Genomic DNA, 20,127 nt, shown 5'->3' with positions numbered 1-20,127 from the left:
AGTTAAGTAAATAAGATCCTAAGCTCTTCTTAGCCAGGCAGGACTCCCCTGGGACCCTCGGGAAGGAGGAGGGTGGGCACAGCCCACAGGTAGGAAAGAGCAAAGCCTGAACTCTCCGTATCAGAGACATAAATAACTAAAGCCAGGGCACCACCTGGTGTTTTTCCAAGTTCCAGCATTTTTCCCCACAGCCCTCACTGGGTTTTTTCCCAGTGCTGGTTTGGCTGGGCACTGCCAGGGAGGTGTTGGGGGAGAGGCATGGAGGGTGGGTGGCACCTGTATCCAGGTGGGATGCAGGTGGGAAGGGATGGATACGGTCAGGGAATCATGGAATTGGTGGCACCTGTATCCAGGTGGGATGCAGATGGGAAGGGATGGATACGGTCAGGGAATCATGGAATTGGTGGCACCTGTATCCAGGTAGGATGCGGGTGGGAAGGGATGGATACGGTCAGGGAATCGTGGAATTGGTGGCACCTGTATCCAGGTAGGATGCGGGTGGGAAGGGATGGATACGGTCAGGGAATCGGGGAATTGGTGGCACCTGTATCCAGGTGGGATGCGGGTGGGAAGGGGTGGATGCAGTCAGGGAATCATGGAATTGTCTGGGTTGGAAATGCCCTCTGAGACCATGTTATGACCCGCCCCAGAAAGGGGAGAGAAACCCAGGCTCTTATTAATAAACCCCTCGGGGTGGATTAGCGTGAAATGACACCGAACAATCGGTGTTTGAAAACATTGTCTATGTGGGGTTTATCGTAGGACAATTTTCTTTCATAGGTAAACAGGTATGTTGCCATTTTGGGTGTCATCATCTGTATCTATAGCAATAGGGTATAAAGATAACCTTTAGCGAAAATGCGTAAGGGAGAGAGGGAAACACAGGGCTGTGTGTGTGAGGGGTGGGGGGACGGTTGTGAGGGCGGGCTGTGTGTGTGAGGAGTGAGGGACGGTTGTGAGGGCGGGCTGTGTGTGTGAGGAGTGAGGGGACGGTTGTGAGGGCGGGCTGTGTGTGTGAGGAGTGAGGGGACGGTTGTGAGGGCGGGCTGTGTGTGTGAGGAGTGAGGGGACGGTTGTGAGGGCGGGCTGTGTCTGTGAGGGGTGACCGGACAGTTCCCGGCTCTCGCTGTGCCTCGCGCACCCCCGATCCCCTCAGCGCAGGCCGGGGGCGGGGCCGCGCCCTCAGCTGTTTCCCCTGCGCCTGCGCGTTCCCGCCGCGCCCGCGGGGTGAGCGCCGCGCGCGCGTTGGAGCGGAGGCGGGAGCGCGGCGGGGCGGCGCTGGCCGCCGATTGGCCGGAGCGCGCGAGGGGGCGGGGCTCGGCGGGCGCGGATTGGCGGGGGGCCGCGCGCCGCCGGCAGGGCCGGGTCGTGATTGGCTGGGGCGGCGCGCGGCTGCGGCCGGGACCGTTGGAGCGCGGCCGGGGCTGAGGCGGCCCCGCCGGCCCTGGAGCCGCACGGACCCCAGAGGACCCCTCGGGAACCGCCGGGAACCCCGACTGCCAACCTTGGACAGGTGGGAGCTCGGGGGCACCGGGCTGGGCCCGGGGGAAGCGTCCAGCGGGGGCCGGGCTGGGCCGCGGGGGAGCCCCGGCGTGCAGCGGCCCCGGGCTGTGCGGGCAGCGGGGCTGGGCCGGGCCGGGCTGCGCTCTGCTCCAGAACAGCGGCTACTGGGACACGGAGGGTGCGGCTCCAGCGCTTGGGATTAACGGGAGACACGGAGTGTTCTGGCTCCATCCCTTCGGGTTTAACGGGACACACCATCAGGGCAAAAGCAGCACCGTGTTGTGTCTGCGAGATAGGGGGGATGTAATTTTTCTGTGGAAAACCGCTGCTTTCTCGGAGGAAAAAACAAACAAACAAACTTCCTTTTTTTCCTCGTCTTTTTAGGTCGTCAGTTAAATGTTTGGAGAAGGAGCCGAGCCCAGGAAAGTGGGAGCTGCCCAGAGAGGCTCCTCAGTGTGATTCAGGTACTGTGATCTGTTGGACTGACTGTGGGATCGAACATAAATGCTGTTATCAGGTGTCTGTTTCTTGCACTCACGGAACTGGTACTGAATGTTTCATTTCTGACAAACCTGTGGCCTGGAGCAGTGATTTCTGCATTTTCTGTCATGTATAGGACATGTAAAAATATTCCTCTGTGAGATACACTCCTCTACTTGAAATTCCCACAGAATTGCATCGTTGTGTGACACATCCCTTGGCTGGGGAAGGTGAATCTCATGATGGAATGGTTTGTGTGAAAAGGGACTTTAAAGAACATTTAATTCCCCTCTCCCTGCCATGGGCAGGGACACCTCCCACCAGCCCAGGTTGCTCCAAGCCCCATCCAACCTGGCCTTGGACACTTCCAGGGATCCAGGGGCAGCCACAGCTTCTCTGGGCAACCTGTGCCAGGGCCTCCCCACTCTCAGAGCCCCACTGTAGTGCTGTCTCCTTCCCGAGGGGATTGCTGAGCCACAGGGAACGGGATGGGTGGCACAGAGATACTGTGGAAATTGTTTCTATGCTGCTTCAAGTCTCAGGTGGGACAGAATCAGAGTTCTGGAGGTTGGGCAGTAGTTGTGTGTTGCTGCCCTTTAACTGTGCTCTGTACTTTCAGTTTCTTTGGTTACTCTGGTTCCTAAAACTGTTTCTTTCTTCTTCCTGTTTCTTTCTTCTTCTTTTTCCTGTTTCTTTCTTCTTCCCAAACCTGCAGTTCAGTGCTCCTGAAGTGTTCAGGGACCCCAAGAAGTGAGGGAACTGCAGAGAGTTTATTAAGGCTGATGCTGGCCCAGGTTGCCCAGAGAAGCTGTGGCTACCCCTGGATCCCTGGAAGTGTCCCAGGCCAGGCTGGACGGGGCTTGGAGCAACCTGGGATAATGGGAAGTGTCCCTGCCCATGGCAGGGGTGGCACTGGATGGGCTTTAGGGTCCCTTCCAACCCAAACCTTTGATCACTCTGTGCTCTGTCTGGTGTGGCTGCCCAGTGACAAACCATTCCATGTGCCAGTTGTTCAAAAAGTTTCAGTTCCAGTTTTCCTCTGACCCCTAAATCCTCGCTGTGCTTCCACCTGCCCAGGATGCTGCTCCAGAGGTGTCTGGCTGAGGCCTCTTCCTTGACCATGTTGTCCTGTTAAATCCTCTTTGGGTTCCTCCTTGTTCCCGTTATCACACACAGGATTCTTGTCTTGCTCTCTGCTTTAATCCATCCCAAACCTGCTGCTGGGCTCAGTCCCAGGGCAGCAGCTCCCCACTCCATGGTTGGGCTGCCAGGGTTTGTTCCTGCTTTTTCCAGGATCCCACTGGTAAGGGGGCACATCCAGGACCTCCTGTAGGTGCCATGGGGCTCCCCCTCATTGTTCCCTGCTGGTTCTGTGCTGCTGAATGCAGAAGCCATGCCAGGATTGTCCCAGGACTGTCCCAGGCTCCCCAGGGTTGTCCCAGGATTGTCCCTGGATTGTCCCAGGCTCCCCAGGATTGTCCCAGGGTTGTCCCAGGGTTGTCCCAGGGTTGTCCCAGGGTTGTCCCAGGGTTGTCCCAGGATAGTCCCAGGGTTGTCCCAGGGTTGTCCCAGGGTTGTCCCAGGGTTGTCCCAGGATAGTCCCAGGCTCCCCAGGATTGTCCCAGGATAGTCCCAGGGTTGTCCCAGGGTTGTCCCAGGGTTGTCCCAGGATAGTCCCAGGGTTGTCCCAGGGTTGTCCCAGGGTTGTCCCAGGGTTGTCCCAGGATTGTCCCAGGATTGTCCCAGGGTTGTCTCAGGGTTGTCTCAGGATTGTCCCAGGGTTGTCTCAGGGTTGTCTCAGGGTTGTCCCAGGGTTGTCCCAGGGTTGTCCCAGGGTTGTCTCAGGATTGTCTCAGGGTTGTCCCAGGGTTGTCCCAGGGTTGTCCCAGGGTTGTCTCAGGGTTGTCCCAGGGTTGTCCCAGGGTTGTCCCAGGGTTGTCCCAGGGTTGTCCCAGGCTCCCCAGGATTGTCCCAGGCTCCCCAGGATTGTCCCAGACTCCCCAGGGTTGTCCCAGGCTCCCTGTTTTTTTTGGAGCAGGCTGCTTCTTTCACAGGCTGTGGGTCATTTAGAATTTGTTGGCTGTGGGAGAAGAAATCATGATTTTTGTTGTCTCTGTTTGGTTTAGTGCTTATTAAAACACTCATGCCAGTGGAGACTTTTAGGCAGCCTAGATCTGGGAGAAAAGGCAGGAGACCTTATGATGTGATATCTGTTGTGGAGTTTTATCTGGCCAGGTGCATCTCTTTGGAATCAAAGGGAATTATGATGGCAGGTGCCAATTCATTACTGAATTTTAAAAGGATTGGATGTCTAAAGGATGTTCTGTGGTTCAAAACCACTTAAAATTATAATAATTCAAAGTAGTTACTGATTGACCACAAGAGTGAGGTATTTTTCAGTCTTCATCAGTGCAGATTTTAACTTCATTTGGGTCAAAGGACTTGCTGAGGATGGAGGTCTTTTCCAAGCTAAATGATTCTGTGATTTAAGAGATGGGGGAGTGAAGGGGGTGTTCTGGCCTAAGGCAAAGAGGGAGGGAGCTGAGGCCTTAATTTAACTTATTTTTTTAAAACAGAAAGTGCCAAAGCTTAAGGGAGTTTTAGTTTTCAGTGCTTGGTTTTACAGAAGCAATGGCCTGTCACCAATTAAAGTTTTACTTCTGGCTTACTTTGTTTTTCCTTTTAAGTTAATGTAGGAGATGAAATTAAAGAATTAAAACCAGGCAAGCTCTTTTATCCCTGACTCAGCTGTGATCAGGAGAGTGGTTCACGTTTCCAGGTGTTTCTCACTGCCCCTGGACTGGGATTACTGGGATTGCTGGGATTTCCCATCCCTGCAGCTGTGCCAGGGGAGCTCTGGGTGAACTTTGCTGAGGGTTGGGTTGGTCCTGTCAGTGCTCCCAGCTGTGTGTCCCCTGCTGCATCTCCCACTCGGGGTCAGGAGGGAGAGGGGCAGAAATGGAGCTCAGAACATCTCCTGGTAATGAATATTCCATTTGGCTCTGGAGTTCTCTCCTGTGCTCTGTGAGCAGTGCTGGGCCCCTGCAGGGTGCAGTGGCTGGGAAGGGTTTGCCAGATCCATTTTGGGAAGCACAGCTCTTAATTAGGGTATTTCCAGCTTCTTGCTGCTTGAAAATCCTGGTGGAACGTTTCATTACCTTTTCTAACAGTGGCACTGCTTTGTTTTAAGGAAACAGTTTCAGCTGCTGGATTTGCCCTTGTTTGCAGGCTCGTGGTAAATCCCACCCACAGACATTACCTTCAGCCTCCAGCAGATTGTAAAAACCCATTCCTGCTGCTCAGGCTTTGGGGCAGCTCAGTGAAATCAGAGTGTTTGGCTCTCTGGTTACTCAAGTAAAGCATTTCAGCGTCGTGGGCACTGAGTGTCCTGAATTCTCTGCCCCCTCCCTGTGGTTTGCTGGGGAACAGATGTGAGCGTGCAGAGCTGTGTTAGTGAAACACAGAGTGTTGTCCTGCAGAGCCTGCAGGTCTGCTGGGCCCCAGGCTGAGTGATTCCTGGGGACTGGAGAGGAATGTGTGCTGCTGGGTACCTAAAATAACTCCTGGGGCAGGAGCCACTGTCACCCTGGTCACGGGCTGACCCCTGAGTTCTTCAGGGTTTCTCTCTGTTCTGGGCACTGAGCTGACACTTGCAGACCTGAAGTGACAGAAATGCAGATGGTTTGGAACTCTCCTGGGTTTGAATTTGTTCTGTTTTGTCCTGAGGGAACCTGGAGCTTCTTTTTAAAAGTCGTGTTGAAAGCTTTGGAAGGTTTTCAGAGAAACCCGCGGTTGATGTTGTTGCTTGTTCCATCTTTGTTTAACTTGCATCCAGGAAGATCTTTATCCATTTCTGACCACGTGGGCACGTGAGGTTGCTGGGCTCACACTGGGGCTTAGGCCAGGATGTTCTCATGGAATCACAGAATGATTGAGGTTGGAAAAGAGCTCTGAGATGGAGTCCCCCCTGTGCCCCATCCCCACCCTGTCCCCAGCCCAGAGCACTGAGTGCCACAGCCAGGCCTTCCTGGGACACCTCCAGGGCTGGGCACTCCAAACCTCCCTGGGCAGCCCCTGCCAGGGCCTGACCACCCTTTCCAGGGAGAAATTCCTCCTCCTGTCCCACCTGAGCCTCCCCTGGCACAGCTGGAGGCCGTTCCCTCTCCTCCTGTCCCTTGTTCCCTGGGAGCAGAGCCCGACCCCCCCCAGCTCCCCCCTCCTGTCAGGGGGTTGTGGGGTGGGAAAAGGTCCCTCCTGATCCCTCTTTTCTCCAGGCTGAGCCCCCCCCAGCTCCCTCATAATTCCTCCATACCCTTCTCCTGCTTCTCCAGCCCCTTCCCAGCTCCCTTCCCTTCCCTGCCCACGCTCCAGCCCCTCCCTGTGTCTCCTGTGTGAGGGTGCCCATGGATCCAGCCTGGCCAGACCCCTCTGCAGGCCCTTCCTGCCCTCCAGCAGACCCACATCCCACCCACCCTGGTGTCATCCACAACCTGACTGAGGTGCCCCCAACCCCCTTGTCTGGACGTGGATGAGAACCTTAACCAGGGCTGGTCCCAGCTCTGATCCCTGTGTGACCCACTGGAGCCCATTCCCAGCTGGATGGGACTGCATTCCCCCATCCCCAGCCCAGGTTTATCCCAGCAGGACTGTCCCTGGCCATCCAGTTCTTTCCCACAGCAGTAACTGGAGGCACTGGGGGGTGGCTGGGGCTGTGTCCTGCAGGAACAAACCAGATGGCATCTTGGGGAACCTCACAGTTCCAACAGGAATGGCAAAGCATGGACAAGGGACAGCTTTATTTTTTAGTGTTAATTTTTTTCCCCTAAACTACTTGATTGCCTGTTCATGTTTAGTGAGGTTTCCTGTGTTATATGGGCAGGTTTTTGCAGAATGTTCCAAACCAGCTTTGGATCCACTGCATTTCTGGGGGTAAAAAAAAAGGAACCTTTGGCTTGTACAGAATTTCACTGCAGAGTTCTAATCACTGAGGAGTTACAATCCACTCCCTGGCCCTTGGGAGTTTTTCACTCACACTCTTCCAGGCTGAAGTGAGTTTTGGTTTGAGAAGGTCTCACACCAACATTTGAGTCCAGAACCTGTAAAAACATCCGTGAGACATCTGGGCCTTCAGGGTTTGGGGCACCTGCTGCTGGAAGGTGCCTCTTGGTTCCCAGAGATGCTCCTGTGCTGGCTGGACACACAAAAATAACATTTTAAAGTATTTTCCCTGCTTTTGTGCACAGTTGGTTCTACTTCAGTTACTTATGCCTGCAGTGGCTGGAACAGAGTTTGAGATTTTAAGTTAAATTGGAAGAATTATCAGAAATGGTTGAAATAGCCTTTAAAAGAAGATGTTGCCAGACCATTTGAATATATAGAAAAGGTTTATCTTTTCTCCCCCTAGGGTTGGATGTGTCCCTCTGGAATCACTTCTAGATCAGTTTGTCCCCCTAGGAAGAGGCTTAGGGGAAAAACAGGACTATTTTTGGTCAGTTACCTTTATTAATGTGTGACTGCTGAGGAAAGGGAGGTTGGGATATGAACCATGAGCTTGAAGGGCAAAGAAATGAGTAAGAGCATCCACAGAGGGAGATGAGGGAGTGAGAGCAGTCATTGTGGGGGTCTTTGTTCAAATTAGGAAAGAAAAGTAAACATACTTCATATTTTTACTGAAATCTAAGATGAGGAAATGTAAACACCCTTATATAATAAATAAACTTAATTTTATGCTTCAACAAAGTATTTATTACGGTTCAGAAATTATTTTAAACTATTTAAGTGAAATGTGAGTTGAAGCCCAAAGCAGTAACTTCTTCTGCCAGTGCAGGTGTGCCCTGAGTTTTTATTCAAGATCTTAGTCCCAATTATATTTTTAAGAGTGAAGGAGCTGAGGGGGGATGAAAGGTTTTCCTTGAACCACCAGGAATATTTGTTCCTCCAAATCAGAAAGTCACTCAGCTTCCTTCTGTGTGTGTGTCAAGCACAGCTCAGATCATCCTGTGCCCCAAAGAGGGACTCTGATTTATTTTAGTTACAAGTTATTTCTGAGCACAAATAGGTCTGAGCACAATTTTACCCTCATGCAGCAGCTGCAGTTAAATATTATTTGTGCTAGTAAAATGCAACATCAGGAATCTGAACAGACTCAGATTTAACAATTTGTAAATTAACTTTTTTTTTCCCCTTTTTCTGTTCTCTTTGGCTGGTGAGGCTGAGTTTCAGTGCAAACCACTGCCTGGAGACGGTTATCAAATCCTAAAGGTCAGAGTCTCCCTTGGAGTAAAGGTGGAGATAAAACAAAATAAAACAAAGTTGACTGTCAGAAGAAAAAAAAAATAAAATCTTTGGCCGATTCGGTGACTTGGTGACTAAATTGGAGTCCTCCAGCAGCAGTGAGGAGGCACCTGGAGCTGCAGGTATGGAAGCCAAGGGCCAAGGTGTCCAGAGGAGCAGGAGGGCAGAGGAGGAGCAGTGGGGGCAGGAGGGGAGGAGGAGGAGCCTCCCTGGGCCGTTACCTACAGCTGATGAGCTCCAAGAAGAGCGAAACCTCTTAACAAAGGTCCTGTAGTATTGGCCTAAAACCTGGGAGCACACCTGGGAACACCTGGGAGCACACCTGGGAACACCTGGGAGCACCTGGGAACACCTGGGAATACCTGGGAGCACTTGGGAGTACCTGGGAGCACCTGAGAGCACACCTGGGAGTACCTGGGAATACCTGGGAGCACACCTGGGAGTACCTGGGAATACCTGGGAGCACACCTGGGAGTACCTGGGAATACCTGGGAGCACACCTGGGAGTACCTGGGAATACCTGGGAGCACCTGGGAACACCTGGGAGCACCTGGGCTGGGGAACCACAGGAACGTGGGGCAGAGTCAGCACTGCTGGACCTGCTGGAGCAGGGCAGGGAGAGCAGCCAGCAGGGCTTTCCCTGCATTTATCCAGGTTTTCCTGCAGCCAGGTGTGTGTGTATCCATAACATGGATATGTGAGACCTGCCCGTGCTCTGGGGGTGGGAGGGAGAGGGAACCTTTAAAGGTGAGGAAGAGGGAGAACCCTGGAGCAGAAGGGTGGATGTGAACGAGGAAAGGAAAACAAATTCAAACAGGAGAAATCAGGAAAGTGTTTAAGTTTATGGTGCAATTCCATTGTAGGTGGTGGCTGAGTGTGGGATTCCCCACGTTTATTATTATAAATCCAATTTATAAATGAGGTTTTCTGTTAGCTGTGTCGGGGTTGCTCGTGTTGCTCCCGAGGCAATGAAGGTGTTTACCTGCTGCAAGGGGGGGCCAAGGTGAATGGATAAAGGGAGATGGCAGAATTTTGGAGGTTTGCATCAAACACACTCACCTGCAGTTTTCCAGGGCGTGGCATCTCTGTGTTCTCTGAGCTGAACACTGCACTGCCCCTGGATCCCTGGAAGTGTCCCAGGCCAGGCTGGATGGGCTTGGAGCAACCTGGGCTGGTGGGAGGTGTCCCTGCCCGTGGCAGGGGGTGGGATGAGCTGAGCTTTAGGGGGCCTTTACACTCCAACCATTCTGGGATCCAGCAGTTCCCTGACTCTGTGTCTGAGCAGGTTTTCCCCACGTGTGCCCATGGAATGTGAGCAGCCATCCCCAGGATTTGGGCTGCCACGTCATTCCAGCCCCTGGGTGTGTTTCTTGGCACTTTTCTCACCCATTGTGCCACAAATGTTTAAAAAACAAGGTACAACCAACCAACCAAACAGAAACCACCCAAAAAATGCCCACTGAAACCCCAAACCCCTTCCCCCCTCTCCAAACATCCAACCCAACCAGTGCAGGACAAGCTGCTGCTCCCCCTCCCTGTGCTGGGAGCCCAGCTCTGTAATTTGCATCCCAAACATAGTTGCAGTTACTGTGGGTTTGGTTCATTCCTGTTTTGAACTTGAGAAAGAATTCCCATCTTTCTTCTTCCCAGCCTCGTCCCCGAGGGATCCTTCTGTGTCTCCTTGTTCAGGAATTAAAGCAGGTTTGTCAGTTATTCTGATGGATTCCATAGGGACATTCCCAAATACCTGCCAGTGGGAGTTGGGCTCTTCTCCCAGGGAACAAGGGACAGGGTGAGGGGGAACGGCCTAGGGCTGCCCAAAAGGAGGTTCCAGGTGGGATGTTGGGAACAATTCCTCCCTGGAAAGGGCTGCCCAGGGAGGTTTGGAGTGCCCAGCCCTGGAGGTGTCCCAGGAAGGCCTGGCTGTGGCACTCAGTGCTCTGGGCTGGGGACAGGGTGGGGATGGGGCACAGGGGGGATCCATGGGCTGGGAGGGCTTTTCCAACCTCAGGGATTCTGGGATTGTGGACAAAGCAGGTCCCTCAGTCAGGCAACAAGAACAGATCACTGACTCATTTTCCTTGTGGAGAACACTGGCTGCTCTGGGATTCTGGAAGTGTGTGTCCTGGTCAGTCTGACCTGCTGATCCCTGGGTGGCAGTGCTCTGTGAGGTGCCTGTGCCCCCTGAATGGCCCCTGGGGCTCCCATCCCGAGCCCTGCTGTGCCAGGGAACCCCGGGAAGCTGTGGCTGCCCCATCCCTGGAGTGTCCAAGGCCAGGTTGGATGGGGCTTGGAGCAGTTGGGCTGGTGGGAGGTGTCCCTGCCCACGGCAGGGGGTGGAACAAGGTGGGATTTAAGGTCTCTTCCCAGCCAAACCAATCTGGGATTTGATGACTGTGTGTCTGTAGGGGAAGGGAGGGATGAGGGACATGCACCAGAGCCCAGGCAGAGGGAGGTCTCGTGGTATCTTTATTTTTCTGGGTGTTGCAGGAGATTCAAGTGTTATTGTCCCTTATGTGTTGGTAAAATACCCTCTCCTAAAACCGGCTTAAAACATGAAATCACTATTTCCTGTGATTTCATCCAGTCCTCCAAGGGGATTTCTGCCCCTCGGAGTCCTGTGGAATTTAAAAGGGTGCAGTGGGAATAAAGGTGATTTTAGGGACAGCACCTGGTGGGCTTCAAGCTGACCTGCATATTTGATGTGATGGGGAAACAGAGAGAAATATTCCAGAATTCCTGAAGCTTGGGGCAGTGTATGAGGGTACCTGGAGCTTGAACAAGATGAATCTCAGGGACAGAGTCCCAGTGTCCAGGACACTGAACTCCTGCTCTTACCTGCAGTGAGGGCCAGGTGAGTTCCTTGGGAGAAACCTGGGCTGAGATACTCTGTTTGAATATGTTCATTGAACTTAATAAAATGGATTTATTTTAGGAACCTGAAAAGGGAACAAGAAAACCCAAACCTTTACATCTCTCCAACAAATGCCACTGAGGTGCTTTCCTTTAGGACAATAAACCCACAGCAGTGTGTCAGTTCTGAGCCTGTGCTTTTCTACAGGAGGGAGAAATAAGGCAGTAAAATATATCTGCCTGTTGTAATAACCCCACGTGCTTGTTTTCCTTTGTGGAAGGGAAGAAGGAGGAAGGCTGTGGTGGGTCTGGAGCTGGATGTGCTGTGAGGCTGTTCCTGGGCAGTGCCAAGGCACAGCTCCCTGTTCCCTGGGGACATTCCAGGCTGATGCAATCGGGGCTGCAGGAGGCTGAGCCCACTGACTCCAGAGATCTTGGTGGAACTGTAGGAGAACTGTCAGGGATTTTTGCCTGTTTTAGGTTTTAGACACTTAAAAACCCTATTTATTGGTTTTTAAACAGCCTGGTTTAAACTTAAGTTTTGAACCATAAGTCAGTGAAGCTGGTAACAAAAGAATGATTTAGTAATTAAGTGAATCATAAATTAGATTTCACACTGATAACTGGATTAACTTGCGTTTTTTCACTGGAGTTGACTGAAATTCTGCATCTTTCAGGACTATATGGAGCTGTGAGAGGGGCTCAGTTGTCCCTGTGCCCTCTTACCTGGGGGCACAAGTTCCTCTCTGTCGCTGTCACCTCTTTAATGTTTCCCTGAGAAAGGGAGGCCTGTGCCACCAACATACTTGGTTTTATTTCCAGCTTAATTGCACTTAAGTTCTTTACTTCCCTGACAGGTATGGTTTGACCTCAGGCACTGGGTTTCAAAGTGAAATGAATTTTTACAAGTTTTCTTGAAAAGACAAGGGCCCCACAATCCCCCCCCAAACCCCAGCATCCCCCCAAATCCTGGGAGGCCTTTTCCAGCCTCAGTGATCCTGCAGGGAAGAGGATTGTCACTGACCTCTGGCAGCCAGGGGAAAGAGTGGGATGTGCTTTCTCCTCCTGAACCCCAGAGGCCCCAAAATCACCTTTTTGGCTCAGCTTGCTCTGTGCTTTGCAGACAATCCCCCTTTGAACACAAAGGAATTCCTTCTGTGGTATTTCTGTGTGTATTAATGCTGCTCTGAGCTTTTCAGACTTAGCAGGAGCAATTAAAACGTTCAGAATTAATGTTTCCTGTGCCCCCCCTCCCTCAGAAAGGTGTTGAGGAGCCCAAAGTGTGTGTGTGTGGTGGAACAGGGTAATTATGGAGGGATGTCTGTCTGTCTGTCTGTCTGCTGGTCTGCTCACTCACCAGACAGGATCAGGCTGTCTCTGGTGAGGGATGAAACCACGTTGTTCACAGCAAGTTGCTCTTGTAACAGCAATTCTGACACAAACAGTGTTTGCCATTTTTGTCTCCAGGATGATTGAAGAGAGTGGGAAGAGGAGGAGGACCATGGCAGAGAAGAGGCAGCTGTTCATGGAAATGAGTAAGTAGGAAATCTGAAGGCACAATGTCGTTTATTCTTTACCAAGAGCTCCCCTGTGACAGTTTTGCCACATCACTCCCATCTCCTTCCACGAGACATTGCCCCACCCAGGGAAAAACATCCCGAGTGCCCCTGGGAGCTGCTCAGGAGGAGCAGCACAAGGTGGGTCACACCTGCCAGGAAGGTCATTCCTTCCAGGGTTTTGGGAAGCTCCTTTTCTAAAGAACGTTCACATTTCTCATCTCTGGCAGTATCTGAGGTTTGTGGGCAGCTGTTGAAATAAATACTGACAACAGGCAACAGAGCACCTTTTGCCTTAAAAAGATAAGAAATGGCCCTGCAATGCTGGTGTGACTCAGGAGAGGAACAGTTTGTGCAGGATCACTCCTGGCAGAGGGGCTGGGATTGTTAAACACTGCATGTTTGCCTGCCATCCCCTCATTCTGCTGTCCTGTGGGAACACAGGGCTGAAGGAAACGCCTGGATTAGGCCAGCATGTCCTTAATTCCAGTTACAAACTGATGGAGGTGTTCCTTAAAACTGGATGTTGATACTGTTTTGCTGAAGGAATTCCACAGTAGCATTTTTATCATAGAATGTGATGGTTTGGGGGGGAAAGGACCTTAAAGCCCAACCCTTTCCATGAAGAAATTCCTCCTGTTGTCCAGGCTGGCATGCTGGAGGGAATCTCCTCAGAACCTTTTCCAATCCAACAGCACATCCCCACTGGATTGGCTTTGTCTGGTGCCTCAGGGCATCACTTTTGCCTCATCACTCCCAAGGGGTTTTCTCAGCTTGTGATCATTTAGTACAGAAGGACCACCTGCAGGGTTTTACCCTTGGCTAAATTGTTAGAAGTGTTCAGAATTCTGGTTACCTCCATCCAGGATGTGTCTGTGCAGCTCAGGTTGTGTCTGTTCAGTGCCACTGAAGTGCTGGGCTGTGGATGTTCCCAGGCTGTGGCTGTTCATACCAGTGAAGTCCTGGGCTGTGGCTGTTGCCAGGCTGTGGCTGTTGCCAGGCTGTGGCTGTTGCCAGGCTGTGGCTGTTGCCAGGCTGTGGCTGTTGCCAGGCTGTGGCTGTTGCCAGGCTGTGGCTGTTGCCAGGCTGTGGCTGTTGCCAGGCTGTGGCTGTTGCCAGGCTGTGGCTGTTGCCAGGCTGTGGCTGTTGCCAGGCTGTGGCTGTTGCCAGGCTGTGGCTGTTGCCAGGCTGTGGCTGTTGCCAGGCTGTGGCTGTTGCCAGGCTGTGGCTGTTGCCAGGCTGTGGCTGTTGCCAGGCTGTGGCTGTTGCCAGGCTGTGGCTGTTGCCAGGCTGTGGCTGTTCATACCAGTGAAGTGCTGGGCTGTGGATGTTCTCAGGTTGTGGCTGTTCATACCAGTGAAGTGCTGGGCTGTGGCTGTTCTCAGGTTGTGGCTGTTCATACCAGTGAAGTGCTGGGCTGTGGATGTTCCCAAGGGCCTTTCTGTGTGAGGCTCCTCAGCACATCACTGGGAGGAGCCCGAGGTCACAGGATCAGGGAATATCCTGGTTTGGGAGGGACCCCCAAGGATCATCCATCCAACCCCTGGCCCTGCACAGACACCCCAACAATCCCCCCTGTCCCTCAGGGTGTTGTCCAAACCCTCCCTGAGCTCTGGCAGCCTTGGGGCTGTGCCCATTCCCTGGGGAGCCTGGGCAGTGCCCAACCAGCCTCTGGGGGAGGAACCTTGTCCTGAGATCCACCTGACCCTGCCCTGGCACAGCTCAGAGGTGTTCCAACTCCACCTCTCCATTGGTGGAATATTTCCCTTTGAGGTCACACATCAGTGTTTTTCCTTTCCAGGTGAGCTTCATACCCAGAGAAGGTCCAGATGTGTAAAATTGGTGCTTTCAGGGACCTTTTGTTGTTTTGGCCAACATACAAATTGCTCATGTGAGTCAAGAGCAGACCTTGGTGTCCAACCTGGCCTTGGACACTTCCAGGGATCCAGGGGCAGCCATGGATCCTCTGGGCAGCCTGTGCCAGGGCCTCCCCACCCTCACAGGAAAGAATTTCTTCCCAATGTCCCATCTCTCCCTGCCCTCTGGCACTGGGAAGCCATTCCCTGTGTCCTGTCCCTCCATCCCTTGTCCCCAGTCCCTCTGCAGCTCTCCTGGAGCCCCTTTAGGCTCTGGAAGGGGCTCCAAGGCCTCCCTGGATCCTTCCCTTCCCCAGCTGAGCACCCCCAGCTCTCCCAGCCTGGCTCCAGAGCAGAGGGGCTCCAGCCCTGGCAGCATCTCCGTGGCCTCCTCTGGACTCTCTCCAGCAGCTCCACGTCCTTGTGCTGCTGTTGCCCAGGGCTGGAGGCAGCTCTGCAGGGGGGTCTCAGCTGAGGGGGCAGAGGGGCAGGATCCCCTCCCTCCTGTGCTCCATGGGGTGCTGCCTGAGTGTCACAGAGGACATTCTGTGTGTTGCAGGGGCTCAGAACTTCGATGTCATCCGGCTCTCCACGTACCGAACCGCCTGCAAGCTGCGCTTCGTGCAGAAACGCTGCAACCGTGAGTCCTGCTCACCCTGGGCTGCAGGCAGGGCTCGTGCATGTCCCACACCCTCACCCCTGCCAGTTCTGGGCGGGCTGGCAGCAAGCACTTTGTCAGGCAGGGGCAGTTGTTACTTTAATGGAACAGAGATTAGGTGTATAGTTAAAAAGAAGCAGCAGTCTTCGTGTGATACTGTATAATCTCTTGGGGTTTGTTCCTTACTGTTCAGAATATTTAAAATGTAAGGGCCAGCACGATGTGTTTCCTTGCCCTCAGTGCTGGGTGCAGGCAGCTGGAGCTGTTTGAGGTGCTGTTCCACCCTGGGGTGCCCCAGAGTAGCTGCCAGCAGGGCACAGGGACAGCCCCTGGGGGAAGGTGTCCGGGTCTGTCCCGGTGGCACTCGTGGCATGGAGCAAACATAAAGAATTCTGCATGTTCGTACTCCACTGCCAGTGTAAGTTTTCTCCTCCTCTTCCCTGCCCCTGTGAGCATGGACAGCTCCCCAGAGCAGAGGTGGATCCAGGGGAGGGGTGGGACACTGTGCCGAGCCGGACGCAGCAAACGCCGAAGGAGCTGAGGTGTGCAGGAGCAGATCCCCCTCCCAGGGCACAGGAGTTGGGCTGTGTGGCACAGGGGAGACCAGGAGAAGAGCTCAGGTGCCCTGGGGAGGACTCATGTCCCTGCACATTCCCCACAGGGGCTGTGTCATGGGGCTGTGGTGACCATTCGCTGGGTGGGTGGCTCGGAGATTTCCCATCCTGGGGAGAAGTGTTGGTTCCTGGCTGTAGCTCATGGTCCAGGATTGAAAATCTCTCCAGCAGCAGAGAGGTGTTAAGGAATGCTGAGTGTAGGACGTTGCACTGGGCCCAGTTCAGTGCTGCCCTGAGCAGCCTTGGCCATCCCTGGATCTGTGGGTGAGGCTGGGCAGTTGGAGCTGTGGCTGAGCCAGGGTGGGGGTCACAGCTTGGCTTCTGTCCTTGGGTGGCTTTTATGTGAGAAATGGAGACAAGCTGAATGTGAGAAATGTTCAAGCTCACCCTGAGTACAAATCCTTTTTTGGGGAGATCCCAGGAGTGGTGAACACACATGTCTGTCCTCTGTAGCTGCTGGATCACGTTCAGTTTGGGTTGCTGTTGATCCTTGGATGTCTTCTCCACAATCATGCATGACTTAGAGCTTTGAAACATTTCAAAATACTGTTTAATGTGGTTCTGCAGATTTCCCCAAACTGTGGTTTGGGAAATGTTTTCTCCCCGTGGTTAACACTCCTTAGATGTGTGCTTATATGTGGCAGGGTAATTTGGAAAAATGCTTTGGAGTTGTAGACCTGTGCTGTGCTCAGGATTTGGGAACTGGATCAACTGGAAACGGTCACAGTTCAACTGGAACATCAAGTTCCTCCTTCGATACTCTGCTAGTCAGCACGAGGGTGTTCCAAATTACTGTAAACAGTTTGCAGGGAATTCAGAATATCGTGGGATCATGGAATGTTTGGGGTTTGGCAGCACCTCAAAGCTCATCCAGTCCCACCCCTGCCATGGGCAGGGACACCTTCCACCAGCCCAGGTCGCTCCAAGCCCTGTCCAGCCTGACCTGGGACACTTCCAGGGATCCAGGGGCAGCCACAGCTTCTCTGGGAAACCTCCCCACCCTCCCAGGGAGGGCTCGTGGCTGATGTCTCTAACTCTGCTAAAACACACTGCATGCTGGGGGGGATGGCTTTGCTCCTCTAGGAATTGTTTCTGACAGAGCACCCAGATGCTGAAGGGTGGAATAAAAGGCACCTGAGGTGTCTGGGCACTGCTCTGTTCCTTTAAACAGCTGTGAGTATGAACTCAGGGGTCTGTCTCTCACTTTGGATACAAATAACTGTTCATTCTAAGGAAAAGCTAACCCGGTTTTCACAAGCAGTGCCACCAGAGTGACCTTGCATGCCTTACAGAACAGAAGTTAATTTTTTTCCCCCTTTGTTTTTAGTTCACCTCGTTGATATCTGGAATATGATTGAAGCCTTCCGAGATAATGGCCTTAACACTTTGGATCACAGCACAGAGCTCAACGTGTCCCGGCTGGAAACAATCATTTCATCCATCTACTACCAGCTAAACAAACGCCTCCCTTCTACTCACCAGATCAGTGTAGAGCAATCCATCAGCCTCCTCCTCAACTTCATGGTAGCAGCATATGACAGGCTAGTACTGCTCCAGCTGTATCCTTGCACTGGTTTGCTCCCCGAGGCTCTGGCAGTCGTGTGGGTGCCGCGGCGAGGGGCCATGTGTGCCACACACCTGGGTTTGGTGGCACAGGGCTGCCCACGGGCACTGGCAGTGCCACAGCAGCGTGGCTGGGCCTCAAACCTTGCCTCCTGAGGTGATTCAGAGCCCCGTGGGACTGGTGGGAGCCGTGGGCTGAGCTGGGTGTGCGGTGACACCGTGAGCTGGTGGTTTAGCGCTGGTGTGAGGAGCGAATGTGTTCTGTGGAAAATTGCTCCAAAGGACCCTTTCCTGCTGCTGCCTTGTCTGGACAGTCAGTTTGGGTCCCCTTCCAATGTGCTGGGAGCCCATAAAGGCCGCTTCCCATCTCCTGGCTGGGAGCAGCTGGATTTCTTGCTCAGGGCTCTCTCCAGGCCTCTCCTCGTGTCCAATTTACGAGTTCCTTTCACAACCTGTTCCTGCAGGGTTTGCTCTGCTGATCTGGGGTGGCTGTGCCTCTGTGGGCTCTGCAGGTCCTTCCCTGTGGTTGGCACTTCTTACTTTTGCTCTTCTTGTTTTCAGCATCAGCTGTTACTTCAGTGGGATCTGTCTTCTGCTGTTGCCCCAGGGAGGGGTTTTACCCGAGACAATCCCCAGCAATGAACGTACCAAATAGTTGTTCTGTTTGTGATGTCCAGGCTCTGATCCTTTCCTAATGTGACAACTTCTTATTGCCACTAAACAGAAGCTGGGCTTGTCCCTCAAAAAAGTCTGAGACCTAAAAACAGTCCCTGTCTCACTGAGGGTGGATTAAACCAACACAGAGCTCAGAGCAGGGACACTGGGACAGCAGAACCAAGAGAGGCTTTTCTGATCTGATTTGACCTTAGTTGGGAGACAAGTTGTGAGGGTTGGCTGAGGGTTTAGTTATTCTCAGATCACACTAGAAAACATAGACTTTAAAACCAGGAATGGTCATGTTCTGGGGAGCTGCCTCAGAAGATCAAGGCTTTAGTTACAGACAGGTTTTGTCCCCCACTTTTCCCCAACCCTGCAAGCTCTGCCTTTTCTGCAAGCCCAGCAGCACTTTTGATCCCAGCACGGTGCAGCAGCTTCCCTTTTCCTCCCTCTGCCTGGCATGTGGGATTGAGGGAGAAGCTGGGATGCTGCCTGGGAGAGCCAGGAGCAGGAGGAGAGGCAGGGCTGAGGCTCCCTCTCCAGGAGTTCAGCAGCGTGGCAGGCAGTTAGTTTATAAAGATGCACATCTGGGCTGGAATTGCATCCCTGGGCTGGCTCTGTGCTGGAATTGCATCCCTGGGCTTGCTCTGTGCTGGAACTGCATCCCTGGGTTGGCTCTGTGCTGCTGGAATTGCATCCCTGGGCTGACTCTGTGCTGGAATTGCATCCCTGGGCTGGCTCTGTGCTGGGATTGTATCCCTGGGTTGGCTCTGTGCTGGGATTGTATCCCTGGGTTGGCTCTGTGCTGGGATTGCATCCCTGGGCTGGCTCTGTGCTGGGATTGCATCCCTGGGCTGGCTTTGTGCTGGGATTGCATCCCTGGGCTGGCTCTGTGCTGGGATTGCATCCCTGGGCTGGCTCTGTGCTGGGATTGCATCCCTGGGCTGGCTCTGTGCTGGGATTGCATCCCTGGGCTGGCTCTGTGCTACTGGAATTGCATCCCTGGGCTGACTCTGTGCTGCTGGAATTGCATCCCTGGGCTGACTCTGTGCTGCTGGAATTGCATCCCTGGGCTGACTCTGTGCTGCTGGAATTGCATCCCTGGGCTGGCTCTGTGCTGGAATTGCATCCCTGGGCTGGCTCTGTGCTGGGATTGTATCCCTGGGTTGGCTCTGTGCTGGGTTTGCATCCCTGGGCTGGCTTTGTGCTGGAATTGAATCCCTGGGCTGGCTCTGTGCTGGAGTTGAATCCCTGGGCTGGCTCTGTGCTGGAATTGAATCCCTGGGCTGACTCTGTGCTGGAATTGAATCCCTGGGCTGGCTCTGTGCTGCTGGAAGGCACAGAGTGCTGGAGCTCCTTCCAGCTGTGCTGGTGGGACCATCACAGAGCCTTTATCTTTCTGCCAGACAGGTACAGTCACAGAGTCATGGAATGGTTTGGGTGGGAAGGGACCTTAAAGCTCATCCAGTGCCACCCCAGCCATGGGCAGGGACACCTCCCACCAGCTCAGGTTGCTCCAGCCTGGCCTGGGACACTTCCAGGGATCCAGGGGCAGCCACAGCTTCCCTGGGCAATGCCAACATTTCAGCAAGCTCTCAGACCTTTCCTAGGAATTCAGCCTGACTGGGTGCCCCATAAGGAGGAATTTGGAGTCTGATTGCTCTGGAGAGGACGTGGTGGGAGGGCTGGCACAGCTGGAATGCTGCAGTGGCTCTCTGGGAGGGACAGGCAAGGAGTGGGAGTTGCCCTGGAGCTGTGCCTGGGGCTGGATGAGGAGCCAGCAGGAGTTTGGGTCAGGATGGGTGGGCAGATCCACGTGGACACCCTTGCTGGGGGTGTCTGCTGCAGAGCCCTGGGCAGGAGGATGCAGAGGATGAGGAATGAGCCTCACACACCTTGAATCAGCCTGGTCTGATTCAAACACGTCTCCAGTTCTGTTTCCAGTCACAGTTTTTACAAGAGATTCAAAATCATAGGGGAAGTTTTGCCTTTTTCCTTTCTGCTGGGAATTCAGCAGATGGAATGGCACTGGGGCAAAGAATTTGGGAAATAGCTCAAGAACTGCCCCTCTGTCAGATTGCACAGGAGGAGTT

General features: G+C 53.3%; 1 protein-coding gene across 14 annotated transcripts in view; it reads left to right on the top strand.

Annotated features, from left to right (window-relative positions):
• The first annotated feature begins 1,405 nt into the window (after positions 1–1,405).
• Positions 1,406–20,127, top strand: part of DTNB (dystrobrevin beta) — an 88,463-nt gene continuing 69,741 nt past the window's right edge. For 12 of the 14 annotated variants that reach the window (XR_004356188.1, XR_004356189.1, XM_032683455.1 and 9 more), the window contains exons 1-3: positions 12,599–12,665; positions 15,102–15,182; positions 17,142–17,355. Coding sequence is in view for 11 of the 14 variants with exons in the window: in XM_032683455.1 (XP_032539346.1) it covers positions 12,599–12,665; positions 15,102–15,182; positions 17,142–17,355 (362 nt within the window). In the remaining 3 variants the exon portion in view is untranslated. Of the gene's footprint in view, positions 1,514–1,887; positions 1,968–12,597; positions 12,666–15,101; positions 15,183–17,141; positions 17,356–20,127 lie in introns of those variants that run through there. The other 2 variants (XM_032683454.1, XM_032683456.1) reach the window with 2 other exon arrangements.

This window comes from Chiroxiphia lanceolata, chromosome 3, assembly GCF_009829145.1.
Source record: "Chiroxiphia lanceolata isolate bChiLan1 chromosome 3, bChiLan1.pri, whole genome shotgun sequence".
Taxonomy (NCBI): Eukaryota; Metazoa; Chordata; class Aves; order Passeriformes; family Pipridae; genus Chiroxiphia; species Chiroxiphia lanceolata.
This window is presented reverse-complemented; position numbering and strand designations above follow the sequence as displayed.